The sequence below is a fragment of the Solanum lycopersicum genome, chromosome 5 (assembly GCF_036512215.1).
Source record: "Solanum lycopersicum chromosome 5, SLM_r2.1".
Lineage (NCBI taxonomy): Eukaryota > Viridiplantae > Streptophyta > Magnoliopsida > Solanales > Solanaceae > Solanum > Solanum lycopersicum.
In genome coordinates this window covers 68,217,229-68,230,728 of record NC_090804.1, presented here as the reverse complement: position 1 = coordinate 68,230,728, position 13,500 = coordinate 68,217,229, and the positions used below count along the sequence as shown (strand labels likewise).

The following is a 13,500-nucleotide window of genomic DNA, read 5'->3' as shown; positions in this document are numbered from 1 at the left end:
TATTTTTCAAACATAAATAATTATATCATCTCTATCATAATTTTTTTAAAAAAAGTACAATTTTAAAAAATTCAACATACCAAAAACTAGTATAAAAATTTATTACTCTGACCATCGACGAGTCGTCGATCGCTTCAGTTCTGCTGAGCCGAACCCGGACCCAGACCTATCCGGTTCAGCAGTCTGTACACCGGCCCCACCTTTTTCTCCGGACCGGATTTTCAAAGCCGCCCTAACTTTTTTCCAAAACCCGGTTCTTATAGTCCTACTCTCTTTCTTTGACTTGGACCGGCGAACCCGTCCGGTACAAGACACTTTTGGTGAACCCGGTTCAGACACCAACACTGTTTTTCTTCCCGGTTCAGACCGGCTTCTACTGAACCGGGATTTCAATTTCGATTTCACCGCCTTGTTGATTCGCCCGGGATTTCCATCCCCCGAGGTAGATTTTCGAGTCTTGGGAATGGAGAAAAGCGATGGATTTTGATTATTATGTAATAATATTTTGGAATTTTTGTTATTTGCTTTGCCAGAAAATGCAAATTTCATTGATGATTTTCTTTGCATGGCTGCATTTTGATCAAACCAATCTCTTTCTGAATCTTTAGAAAGCCAAAATGACTCAGGTGGATCATGATAACAAAAATTCTCATATTCATGTTGTTGATTTTGAATGTTTGTTTGATCATCATGAGGTTGTAGAGACATAGCACTTTAATTTTGAGTGCTATTTCGCGTACAACCTCTTTTTCTAGAAACACTCTAATCGAGGAAAAAGTCTGACGTTTACAATCTCTTTTTACACTTCTGCTGACACTATGCCCCAGAAGGAGTAGTACTGCTGGTGCTGGTGCTGATGCTGATGCTGATGATCTTATGTACGATCTCTTTTACTTGACATGTATGGAACACTAAAATTTCACGTATAACCTTCTTTCTATCAAAGGTTCCCAAAAGACTGGGATCAAATATGAAAAATACTGAACAGGAAAGGAAAACAATAACGTTAAGATTTGGTGACTTTTCGAGGTGTGTACTCCTTTTACATGAAAAATATTGTTGGGATTTCAAGAACTTGAAATATAGAAGAAAGAAAGCTTTTTTCTTTTTATGAGAAAAAAAAAATTTTAGTCTTTGCAAATAAATTTTTGAATGTGTTGTATGAGAGGAAAAGATGTATAAAAAGTAAGATTATATATATAAAATGAAGAAGGAGGTAGGAGAAGACTTTTTTTCAAAGTAGGTAGGTGAAGGAAAAGAATAAGAAGGTCTTTTAATTCCCATATGGTATTTAATTAGCAAGAAATGATATATCATGATTTTGGAGGTTTGCAAGGCCAAATGAGGTTTTGGATGAAGCAAAAATTTTGGTCAAAAAATATATCTCAACTATTATTTTTTTTGGTTAGTTGTTACGTTTCAATTATCAGTTGTTCTCTTTCTTAGTTAAATCATCACGCGAAGATGGAAGGTAATAGTTCATATAATAATAAAAACAACTGATAGTTGAATTGATCGATTTTAAAGTGTGTATTCATACTTTTGACTTTTAATTTTGTGAAAATATAATAATTTAGATGTGTTTTTTTACTATTATTTCGAATATAAATGTTTAATTGAGTACTTTTTTTTTCCATATTGTATGATCTCTTTCGACTACACGAAATTTAGTTGATTTTTTTAAAAAACTTTTAAATCATAATCATAATTATTCAATCATTTTTGTTTAGACTCTGTATGTTAAAAAAAAAATCATTAATGAATCATGTATTAACTTTGAAATTATGTATAGACTTATGAACTTTAGATTTCAAATCAGTCTCGCAGAGATTTATGTTGTCTGAATCTTTCAAAAATGTATTGTACATATTAAATTCTTTAAAAATAATATATTTTTGAAAAATCTAATATATATATGACAATAATTTTAAAAAATCAACAATATTTTTGAAAAATCGAAATCGTATTTAGTTTCGAAAATGACATGTTTGACTGTTTGTTGCCATCCAATCATGCATGTATTATGGAGGTCTTTGCAAAAAGGTGGCTGCATGTTTAATAAGACTCACTATTCTATTTGTTTAACAACCTTTTTTTTTGGTCCATTAATATTTATTTAAGGATTAATTAAATTATAAAGTGGTCAAATGAAAATGAAAAAATATTTTTATTTTTGATTTTGGTGCTAGCTGTATATTAATTTAGGGATAGTGTGGAAAAAGTGGTTACATTTTTAAAAAAAAAAATATTTAACCATAACCATAGTGTATTAGGTATTTAGGAAGAGGAATATATCTACTTTCATTTGATTAACGATAAATATTTTTGTGTTATTAAAAAATAAACGAAGAGGAATATATCTACTTTCATTTGATTAACGATAAATATTTTTGTGTTATTAAAAAATAAACGATAATGTTTATGATTTTTAATTTAGATATCAAATAATTATATTCATCAAGATTTAGATAAATAAAAAAAAATTATGTGATTTTTATCTCGACGATGACAAATTTTGAACATGTGATTATATATATCATTATCCTACTACGTAAATATTATGTATCTTCTTGTAGATATATAAATTATAGACAACTCAAATGAACTAAAGTTTGTGCTATGTATGAAGTTCTGAGTTTATTGTACACCATCTTACTATGCGTTTGTATAAGATTGAGGTCTTTTTGAGTCCATATTGAAGTTCCTTCTGAATTCGAATCGTGCATTGTAGGAGGTGACGTTTTCAACAAGATTTGTCCATGTCAGTGCTTGAATTCAAAATCTGAAGCAATCTCAGCGTTGGTTAAGATTGAGGTTGTTGCCACAACCGATCCACATGACAAGAACTTTACCAATCACGATAAGACTCTTTATGTTCTAAAATTTGAAATCCCAAATTCTCCAATAATTAGTAGCACTTTATTTATATTTAATGTCTAGAGTAGTATTTAAGTTTATTTTTTCTCTATAATGAACAAATATAAATTAATTATGTTTAATATACAAGGATCAAGTAAAATGAAACGACGAAAGTTATAAAAATTTATAATTTGGTCCCTTTAGTTATAAGACTAGTTAACAAAAGACCTTTAAACCTTTTTAGGGGTTTATTTACAGCACAAGCAGCCGCTGAGCATCGGAAAAATTTTCATCTCCTCCATTGTTTCTCTCTCAAAAGACAAGAAGAGGAAGAAAAGATGAGCAGATCAGGTCAGCCTCCAGATCTCAAAAAGTAAGTTTTTACAAATTTGTTTTAAAAATTTTCTAATAATTTTTTGTTCAGAAATTAGTTTCTTACTTTTGATTTTGTGTTTTTTTTTTCTTTGTTTGTTTGGTTAGGTATATGGACAAGCAGCTTCAAAGTAAGTTAAAAAGCCCCTTTTGTCTTGATTTTGATTTTGTTTTTGTGTTATTGCTAGTGGGTATTGCTTAAAAATGCAATCTTTATAATAAAGTTGTGAACTTTGTGTGAATGTTTAGTTGATTCTTGTTTGCAACTTGATTAGAGTTTAAGGGATTTAACTTTTACTTGTTTTGTTACGCGGGATAAGGCCTAAATTAAGTTCGGGATAAAATTTATATTGTGTTTGGTTGATTGACTTATTTGATTTGCATGTGTTAAGCATATTACGTTGCATTATATTCGGTTTACTTACAATTTAATTCAAGACATTGTTTATATACCGAAGAAATGTAGTTCTGAGTTCTATTTTAAGGAACCAAAGAAGACAGGTGGTAACCGTGCTTTCACAAGAGTGTTTTGATTCTCATCGTCATGATATGTTGTTGTAGTTAGTGGATGGTTGATAAACACGTAGCAGGCAATGGATACTGTACTTGCCTGCAGTTGGTAGGTTGAATACCTATACCGTCAACCAAATGCAGTATAAGCTTTATCACAAGCTTAATCAATGGATATCCCACCTTATCTCATCCAACTTGGGATTATTTTATCCCGTTTCCCAAGTGGGATAAATTAGTGTAGGGATTATAATCTCAGGATCATTTAGTCTTCGTATCAAACGTCCCCGTTTTAGGGATATTGGGTACAGTTAAAGGTCTAGGTCATAGAAGAGCAATTATGGCTTGTGTATACTCTTGCATTATAATTACTGCTAGTGGTACGGACTACTGTGTGTTCATTTAAATAATCTAAATTTCATGAATGTAATTATGTCTTTTGAACTTTGTGTGACTGCTCACGTTTAGGATTTAAGTTTTTAGGCATATAAGACCACTTACGGTTTAAGTACACTCTTGTGTTTATGCATTTTTTATTTTCAAAGTTTCTGCAGAGTTTTGCACTTCATCACCAGGGTACCCTAATTTGTCTTAAAAGATTATAAGAGTATAGGAATGAAACAGCTCCAAACTAAACATAATGGATATTGTGGATTCAAATAGCTAACCTAAACTCGTTTGGATTTAGGTGTAGCTGTTATTTGTTTTGTCCATAGCTATCGAGACTGTGAAACCTTTCTCCTCCTTTTAACATCACGCTTCTGCGGTTGTATGATAAGTGCTGATTCTGCATTTCAAAAACATTGGATATATTGACATCAGATTCGCTTAAATTTCTCAAAGAATGTGCCTAGTTTTGCATAGTGTGGAATTATGATCTACTCTGCCGCTAACAGATAACAATTCTTATTATTGTATTTTTTTGTTGCGCTCTCGACATGTCAAAAGTAATGCTTTACTCTTTGCATTTTTAATAAACTTGCATTTTGAAGTGGTTTACTGCCCACCATTATTTTGACTCCTCGTTCAGGGCTCACCATATAGACTTTGATGAAAGTAATTGGAAACAAAAGTTAAGCTATCTTAACAACAAAATACCCGATGTAATCCCACAAGCTGGGGAGGGTAGAATGTGCACATGCCTTACCTCTATTTTGAGAGGTGGAGAGGCTATTTCTGATAGACCCTCGGTTCAAAGTAGCTGGAATACTAATTTTGTTATCTTAACTTGTAGGAATTTTATATAATCGGTATACGAAGTTTCAGCATGTGTACAGTTTTAAGGATCAATGTTCATTGTTCTGAATCATATAGCCTGCTCTATTATAGTCAGTTTCCGTCATGGGGTTGATTTTCAGAATTAAGTAACGTGGTATACCTTTTGCAGTCAAGTTGAATGCCAACCGCCAAGTTGTAGGGACTCTTCGTGGGTTCGATCAGTTCATGAATTTGGTTATCGACAATACTGTTGAGGTCAATGGAAACGATAAGAATGAGATTGGCATGGTGGTAAGTCTTTCATACTCTTTTTTACTCCCTTCCTCCCCCCGTTTATAAATTTTACTTCGTTTACACCTTATGATACATAATCAATTCTATTCATTGATGAAAATTCTGTTTCCTCATATTACATAGCGCTTAGTTAGCTCAAAAACTCATTCGTCGTAGAAATGCCATAACTATAGCGGTAACTAACTTGTCACTTGGTGGTGATTGATGTTGCAGGTAATTCGGGGTAATAGCGTGGTGACAATTGAAGCTCTGGAACCGGTTGCCAGACCACAGTAATACGAACGAAGCTCTGATTGTTCAAGGATCTTTATCTATGTTCAAGATATTTACTACTCTTATCGAACCTAAGTGAAATTATGTATTGTACCTGAATTAAACTAGCTTATCTTTGATTTCTCTGTTGATTCTGAAAATGAAAAGATCATCGATATCTCTGTTCATCTTGAGCTCATGTTCACAATTTCATCTGGTGAGTTTTGTATACAATGACAATGTCGGGACATGAGTGATTGTTCATGAGCTAACCTATTGAACGTCTTCTTATGGTACCTTGCTTCGACCTGAACTATGCAACAATGAGATTTTCCTTGGATTCTATTCATGTGTGCTTGACAAACCCTATTAAACGAGCACTTTGAGTGACTTCTAGTCGTTCCAAGAGTCTCCGTTAGTTGAATTGCGTTTGCATTATGTATATACCACTACCAAAACATCAACGCGATTACAATATATGAGTCTGAGAAGAGAATATATACATATACTTTATTCATATCTTTTTAAAGTCTCGATGTAAATTAACTAAAATGTCTCAATCGCGAAACAAGATCACTAGCTAAATAAATATTTTGAAATTAGAACTTATAAATGCAAACGCAAAAATTTCGTTGATTTTTAATAATGTGGAGTGATATAATCCAAATGTATCAAAAATGGCTAAAACTTAAATAGTTTTGAAATACTAGCTAAAACGTGATTAATAGTTCAAAGTCTGGCTATTTGTCTAATTTTTAGTATATTACCATCTTATCCATAACCCGAAAACCCGGTCAAAAACTGGACCCCACTTCACTATTCCCTATAAATACCAAAATGCCAATCACGTTTAAGGCAATTTCATTACTGTAAAATTTCCACTCAGCCAAAAAAAAAAATGGCGATGAGATCTGTCGTTTCATTCAGTGGACTCCGTCGTTTAACGAAAGGAGCTAATGTAGCTCTCCGATCATCGGTTACCGGCCTCCGACACTTCAGTGACGGAAAAATCCTCGGCGAAGAAGAACGTGCTCAAGAGAACATTTACATTCAGGTTTTCATGATTTTTTTGATTTTCTTTTTTATTTTTGTTTTATATTTCTGGAATTTATGTTCTAATTATTGTTGTTTAATAATATTTGAATGGATTGTGATTGAATATAGTGAAATTGATCTGAGTTTTGTCGGATCTAAAATTTCATAGATTGTATCATTTTCAGCTCTTATAGTTCTACGTACTGCATATATATGTGTATGTAATATGTGTAAAATTGACATACACACATATGTGTATTGTGTATAAGATAATTTCGATGAATAATAGGCGGATGTAATGATTCTCTGATTGAATTCCCTAATTTCAGCTCTTATTGTTCTAAGTACCGCATATATGTGTATGTAATTTGTGTGTAATGGACACATAAACTAAATATATGTGTGTTGTATTATGACGAATAATAGGCGGATGTTATGATTCTCTGATTGAATTCCTATTTTCAGCTCATGCGTGTGCATATGTACGTGTAGAAAAAATTATGTAAATGATAGATTGTACCAATTTCAAACACATCAGCTCCAAGTTTTACATGTATGTATAGAAACACATATGTATATTTTTTTGTTATTCTAATGGATTGTGATCGAATAGAGTGAAATGGACATTTTGATGATTTATACATTTGATCCAAAAATAGTCTGATGTGCGCGTGCATATGTATGTGTATAATCATGAGTGTGTAAATTTTTTAAAGTAAATAACATATTGTATCAAGTCGAAACCAATTAGCTCTAAGTTCTGCTTGTGTATATTACGTTCAGACAAAAACACATGTATATTACGTGTGTATACTGTATACAATAGTTACTGTAGGTTATAGATTTTACCAGTTCCAAACACATTAATTCTAAGTTTTGAATTGCATTGGCTTGGAGTAGTTGGAACTGGGGCAAATTCAATTGACATGTTCTCCTTTTGATATATGCTGTAAGTTTTGTGCTAGTGCATTCATGTGTTTATTGTTATTTAATATTTGAAATGAGTACTAAAATATAGTGAAAATGGAGACTGATTTGATTTATACATTTGATCTGAAAATAGGTAGATCTAAATGGATTTCTATAGATAATATATTGTACCAATTCCAAATCGTAGAGCTCTAAGTTCTGCATATATGTAATAAGTATATTATGTGCACACACAGTCGCTTACTGTAATTTATCTGTAAAATAATTACCACGAATAACAGATTGTATTGATTCGAAACCTTAATTTTGAATTACATTGACTCCAAATAGTTGGGATTGGAGTGAATTGGATTGATGTGTTCTCTTTTTGATACATGATATAAGGTTGTGCTATCATTCATGCGTTTTGGTTTTCAATTTTGTGAGTAGAAAATGGAAAGGGAGAGGTTGGAGAAGGCAAAGCAGAAGGCAGAGCGAGAGAAAGCTGAGAAAGAGAAGGCCGATAAGGTTTGGATCCTTTTTTTTTTCTTGTTCTATATGATTAGTCATACATAAACTGGCGATTTGTATTCTATTATGTTGCTTTTGGTACTATTTGACAGTGGAAAAAGGCAAATTATTCTTAAAAGAAAAATGCATATCCTAGTTCTCATAGGACGAGAACTCTCTTAGGATGTTGGAAATCAATTTCCCTCCTTTAGTGATAAAGCAACAAGAAGATCACCAGCTCCATTTGATATACATCTGTTTGGATGTCTAATCTTTAGCTTTATTAGATATTGAACTGGGAAATTGGTTATTTTGATAAGGCATCCGATTTCTACTCCGTTAGACTTTCTTCCAACAGCTTGTAAACAATATATTACCCTTTTCTATCAACGATACCACCATAGTCCACATCCGCCTTCCATTACCTTTATAAATCATTAAGCTAAATATCCAATCAAAACAAGAGCAGCTAAAAATGATTCCTGTCTTCTCGGTTAAACATTCACGAAGCTTTTGAGGAAGACAATTGCATGTAATAGCAAAAAAGAGAGCCATTTTACATTTTCACATTGCTCTACTACTCTTTCTTAAATTCTCATTGCGAAATCTTTCAACTAGGTGTAGTATGGATGGGAATTGTGTATACTTGGTCTAACCACCTATCTCAAAGTTTAAACCATTTTAATAAACCTTAGGTATGACAAATGGACATCGGTTATGTTCTCTGAAATCCATATTCGCAAGTATTTTAGACCTAATATTCTTATTGTAGTCAGTAAACACCTATGCGTCTTCTTCTGCATTAGAATTTGCCAAGTTAAGCTTTGAATCTTTTACGAAGTTCTAGCATCCAATTCTATTCATACTTTTTGAATGCCAACAGGTTTTAAAGTTGATAGCATTACTTTATTTTTACTGTTCTCAGCACATTGCCCTCCCATATGATACTTCCATATTAACCAGTCTAATTTTTAGTTGGTACGTGTGGATTGATGATCTTCCTGCCTAGATCTTCTTTTGAATTCTTAAATATATACGTTTTTTTGAGATTATACTGTACACGTTTTCTCAACCCGTCGTTTCTTTTCTTTAAGCAGAAGGCTGGAGAAGGGGCTAACAAGAGCTGAACTGACATCTCAAACTCTTCCTTTCAAGTTACCTTTGACAAATAAATGGATAATAACTTTGTGTTGTTGCTCTTCATCCTTGAATTTTTGAGCCTGTAAAACACATTTGGTTCGAGAATCAAACATCATCTTGTTTGAACCAGTTTGATTCTGTTGGCACTGCATTTTTTTGTAGTTTTTATCGCATGGTGAAACATAATGTAAACTCGTTGCTTGTGATCAAGTCATTCGTGTCAAAGCAATGAAAATGTTTGAAATAATTTCAATGTGCAGAAACAGGTCTCGCCTAGCATGAATGAACAGATTAGTTGGGCTGGTGAGTTTCGGATATCGAAAAACTAGCACAAAACCAAAAAGACAAAACTACCAGAAACACACAAACTACTAAACAAATACATTATGGCTAGAAACGTTTAACAATATTATGTTCTTCAACCATTTTGCCAACAATTTCATCTTGAGAAAAAAGACCAAAGATCGATCTTTAAGCTCCTGGATTCACTAACTAAAATCAACTGTCAACTAGAAAGTACAATAAACTTTACAAGTTCGAGCATTTGATTGCAGGTGGTTCGTCTATGTACAGGTATGATTGTTCTTTTTTGTTTCCAGCTACATCGCGAAGTTGAAATTTTGACTGCCACTTTGGTTTTGAAAGCTGCTTTGAGGAGGCACTGGGTTGGTATCCACTGCAGTTGTAATATCATGGATGCTTGACCTTTTCCGTTCTTTCTTCATTGCCTGTTGTCTAATGAAGTATTTTTGAGCATGACTAGCCACTTGTGTTGGTGTCCTTGATACCACTACGTTTCTTGAAATGCTTCTCCAGTCACCCTTCCCGTATTTGTCCAGCCCGATAAGGAATAACCTATGAAAGAATATTAGGATTTTGAGTCTCATAACAGCCACAGATCAGCAACAATCGGTTATAAACACCAACAATAACCATGCCTCAAATAAGAGCTATAAAACAGCAATGTCAGTCACACAATTAAGTATAACAACTCTAGTTATCTAATTATGTTTATACAAGGCAGCTATGAGGACTCTAAAAAATGTTTGCACACCCATGTCAGATCCTCCAAAAATGCGTCTTCATTTTTGAAGAGTCCGAGCAATGAAGTTTATAAGTACTCTAGTGATACGAGCCCCCGACCCTCTAATGGCAGGGACAAGATTAACAACTACTCTTCAATCCCGAGCAAGTTAAAATGGTTAATTTATTCTCGCGAACCATGAAAACTGAACATGTCTATTAAAATGGTTAATTTATTCTCGCGAAGATCAAGAGGCCATCTGTCTCAATCTACAAAAAATAGTCCCCACCACCCTCATGGCCAAAAACTTCCATGCTGCTGCGCGAATGATAGCTTCGAGTGTGGGTATAAAGAAGGGACAAAACAACCGTATATAGGATGGATTACACAACTGAGAAGGAAAATTCAAGTTGCATCAGCTAACAAGTTCAGAAATCAAAAGAAAATATAATTCTCGAATAGGACTACTCTTAAGCAGATAGTTTTCTAAGCTTTTTGGCTAAAGATAAAAAGTAGAGGATTGTTACACTTAGACACTCTAAAAATGTTGCCGCACACGTGTCGGATCCTTCAAAACAGCACTACCTTTGACGGACACAAAAAGCATTCATCTAACTTTTTTGAACCGTCCAAGCAACACAGCATTTTTCCTTCTTTTTCTCTTTTGATGGGTAAAGAAGAGTCCTTTTTCCACTAAAGAAAGCAGAAACAAATGCTTAAATTGAAATCAAAGGAGACTCATTTCCAAGCCAAAAACTCCACCATTAACAAAAAGAGTCTTGCTGTCCCACTGATCAAAGCAGTAAGAAATCAGAAGAGACTCAATTTCTTAGCCATAATAAACAAAGAAATAAGTAAGAGAAGAATTAGCCAAAATACTGTTACTCTATATTCACTGACATTCTCAGAAATAATAACTGATAAATAAAAAAAGGTGATAAACAAAACCGATAACCCAAAATCACCTTAAAAGATAGATATAATCCGCTAAGATTGTTTAATTGCATTCCCATATTATCCAATTTAACTTATAAACTTAAAAATCTTGAACCCGACTCTGGATGAAGAGGATTACTCATAGGCAGTTCATTGGAAAAGAAAAAGGTACCTTTTTCCTGTTTTTTTTCATTTAATGAGTTAAAAAAGAGTCTTTTTTCCTCACTGATCGAAGCAGAAAGGAAAATGCTGAAATTGAAACAAAAATAGACTCATCTCCGAGCCAACAAACTCACCATTAAGATTAGGTGATTTCTTCCTATCTGTTCTAGCTAGCTTTGGTGGATAGAATTACCTAATACTTGTTGCTAGTGATGTGACGTTACAAGCAAGCTAGCCTAGACACCATGGTTAGCAAAAAAGGTAGTACCTTTTTTCTGATATTTTTCTTTTAAAGAGTAAAAATGAGTCCTTTTTTCCTCACTGACCAAAGCAGAAAGGAAATTGCTGAAATTGAAACAAAAATAGAAACATTTTCGAGCCAGAAAACTTCACCATTAAAACTAGGTCATTTCTTCCCATCTACTCTAACCACGACCAAAAGAGTTACCGGATACTTGTTGTTGGCGTGACTGTCAGGTATCCCATGGAATTAGCCCAGGTATAGACAAACAAGCCTCGACACCACAGTTATATAAAAAAATTATCTTTTTTTTCCTGACTTTTTTCTTTTCATGACTAGAAAAGAGTCCTTTTTACTCACTGATCAAAGCAAAAAGGAAATACAGTTATTGACACAAAAATAGACTTATTTCCAAGCCAGCAAACTCCACCATTAACACTAATGAGTCAGCTTGCATGAACATCGTATCTCGCTAGCAACAAGTATCATGTAACTTTGTTCATCGAGTATAGAAGGGGAATATAGAAGGGGAAAAGATCATAGACAAACAAGCCTCGACACCACAGTTATAAAAAAAATACCCTTTTTTTCCTGACTTTTTTCTTTTCATCACTAGAAAAGAGTCCTTTTTACTCACTGATCAAAGCAAAAAGGAAATACTGTTATTGACACAAAGTTAGACTTATTTCCAAGCTAGCAAACTCCACCATTAACACTACATGATCTTTTCCCCTTCTATACTCTGATGAACAAAGTTACATGATACTTGTTGCTAGCGAGATACGACGTACATGCAAGCTGACTCAGACACCACAAACAACAACAACAACAACAACATGATACCTAGTGAAATCCCACTAAGTGAGGAAGCTGGCTCGAACACCACGATTAATTAAAAAAAAGTTATTCTATATTCAGCCACATTTTCAGAAATGATAAAAACACACATCTGAATAGGTGATAAACAAAACCCATATTACCAAATTCAACATAGACACTAATTTTCACCTGATAAATAAATAATTAAACCAAAAATAAAAAAAAATTAATAGCAAAATGGTACCTGTGTTCATCTTCAGTCCATGGTGTACCCTTTTTCCTCTCAATTTCATTACTCTTCTTGTTTGACCCCGATGTAATCTGACAATCGCCTTCCAATTCAACCGGATCATCCGTATAGCTCGGTAGATCAATCCGACCCGAATCAATTTCATATACATCGTGAACAAGGTCATCGTAATGAGCCATGATATCGTCGGCTGTTTTCCCGGGGACATGATCGGCGATCAATTGCCACCGGTCGGCGCTGTTCTCAGGGTACAAAACCAGGCCGTGTTCGAAGAGCTTGTCGTCGTCCCTCGTCCATGTCGACATTGAATCGCCGATTGGGATTTTTTTTTTGTGTAAATGACAGAATGGCTAAAAGAGGAGGACTAAAAGAGAAAATGTGTTTTTTTTTTTCAATAATTTTTTTTCCCTTAATTAAATGTAAGTGCTCGTTTGGTATGAGAGATATGAGATAATTAATATCGAATTAATTGTTAGATGAATTCATTCCTTATTTGGTTAGACAAAGTTGTGAAATAACTTAATCCGTGTGTTCGGTAGTCTTAGTCCCCTTGTAGTTCTTGCGATGTGTTATTTATTGTATCACATTGTTTTTGTTATTGTTTATTTCTTATAGATTTTAAATTTCTTTCCTTATTAATCGCTACGTTTCCGTCACCGTTTTCTTCTTTTACTTAAGTTTGATGCACTTGAGTCTAGAATCTTTCGAAAACAGTCTCTCTACTTCCACAGGGTAGTGATTAGGTACCTGACCATCCATCTATAATTGGAATCAGAAGAAACTGGTCCGTCCAACGACTCTGACCTTGTCCCAAGAAGATCTCATTTCGCCCTCTGCGAGACAAAGATCTCGAACATCGTAGAAAAAAGTCTTAACTAACCAGTCAAGTGAAAGGAGCCCGCCTACCCTCTCCCCTTTTCCCCCCATTGCTGGGACTAGTGATAGTGTCTGTGTATACTCTACCTTTCC

General features: G+C 33.8%; 4 protein-coding genes across 5 annotated transcripts; 2 read left to right on the top strand and 2 right to left on the bottom strand.

Moving 5' to 3' along the window:
- Positions 1-102: 102 nt before the first annotated feature.
- Positions 103-708, bottom strand: LOC104647665 (uncharacterized). The gene has a single exon (XM_010323290.1). The coding sequence runs from the start codon at positions 706-708 to the stop codon at positions 103-105; it is 606 nt and encodes a 201-aa protein (XP_010321592.1).
- A 2,309-nt stretch (positions 709-3,017) lies between these two features.
- On the top strand, positions 3,018-5,699 carry LOC101245652 (probable small nuclear ribonucleoprotein G). The gene is made up of 4 exons (XM_004239679.5): positions 3,018-3,232; positions 3,340-3,362; positions 5,129-5,250; positions 5,467-5,699. The coding sequence occupies exons 1-4, from the start codon at positions 3,198-3,200 to the stop codon at positions 5,527-5,529; spliced, it is 243 nt and encodes an 80-aa protein (XP_004239727.1). The 5' UTR covers positions 3,018-3,197; the 3' UTR covers positions 5,530-5,699.
- Positions 5,700-5,923: 224 nt separating this feature from the next.
- LOC101246140 (uncharacterized protein At2g27730, mitochondrial) lies at positions 5,924-9,346 on the top strand. 2 transcript variants are annotated; one of them, XM_010323047.3, is made up of 3 exons: positions 5,924-6,559; positions 7,900-7,977; positions 9,057-9,346. In XM_010323047.3, exons 1-3 carry the CDS (start codon positions 6,404-6,406, stop codon positions 9,084-9,086), a joined length of 264 nt encoding a protein of 87 aa, XP_010321349.1. In that variant the 5' UTR covers positions 5,924-6,403; the 3' UTR covers positions 9,087-9,346. The 2 variants fall into 2 exon arrangements, with proteins under 2 accessions (XP_010321349.1, XP_010321348.1); XM_010323046.3 differs by having other exon boundaries at positions 6,352-6,559; positions 9,054-9,346.
- A 122-nt stretch (positions 9,347-9,468) lies between these two features.
- On the bottom strand, positions 9,469-12,874 carry LeMYBI (transcription factor DIVARICATA). The gene is made up of 2 exons (NM_001309875.1): positions 12,526-12,874; positions 9,469-9,954 (listed from the first exon to the last, which is right to left on the bottom strand). Exons 1-2 carry the CDS (start codon positions 12,834-12,836, stop codon positions 9,699-9,701), a joined length of 567 nt encoding a protein of 188 aa, NP_001296804.1. The 5' UTR covers positions 12,837-12,874; the 3' UTR covers positions 9,469-9,698.
- Positions 12,875-13,500: the final 626 nt, after the last annotated feature.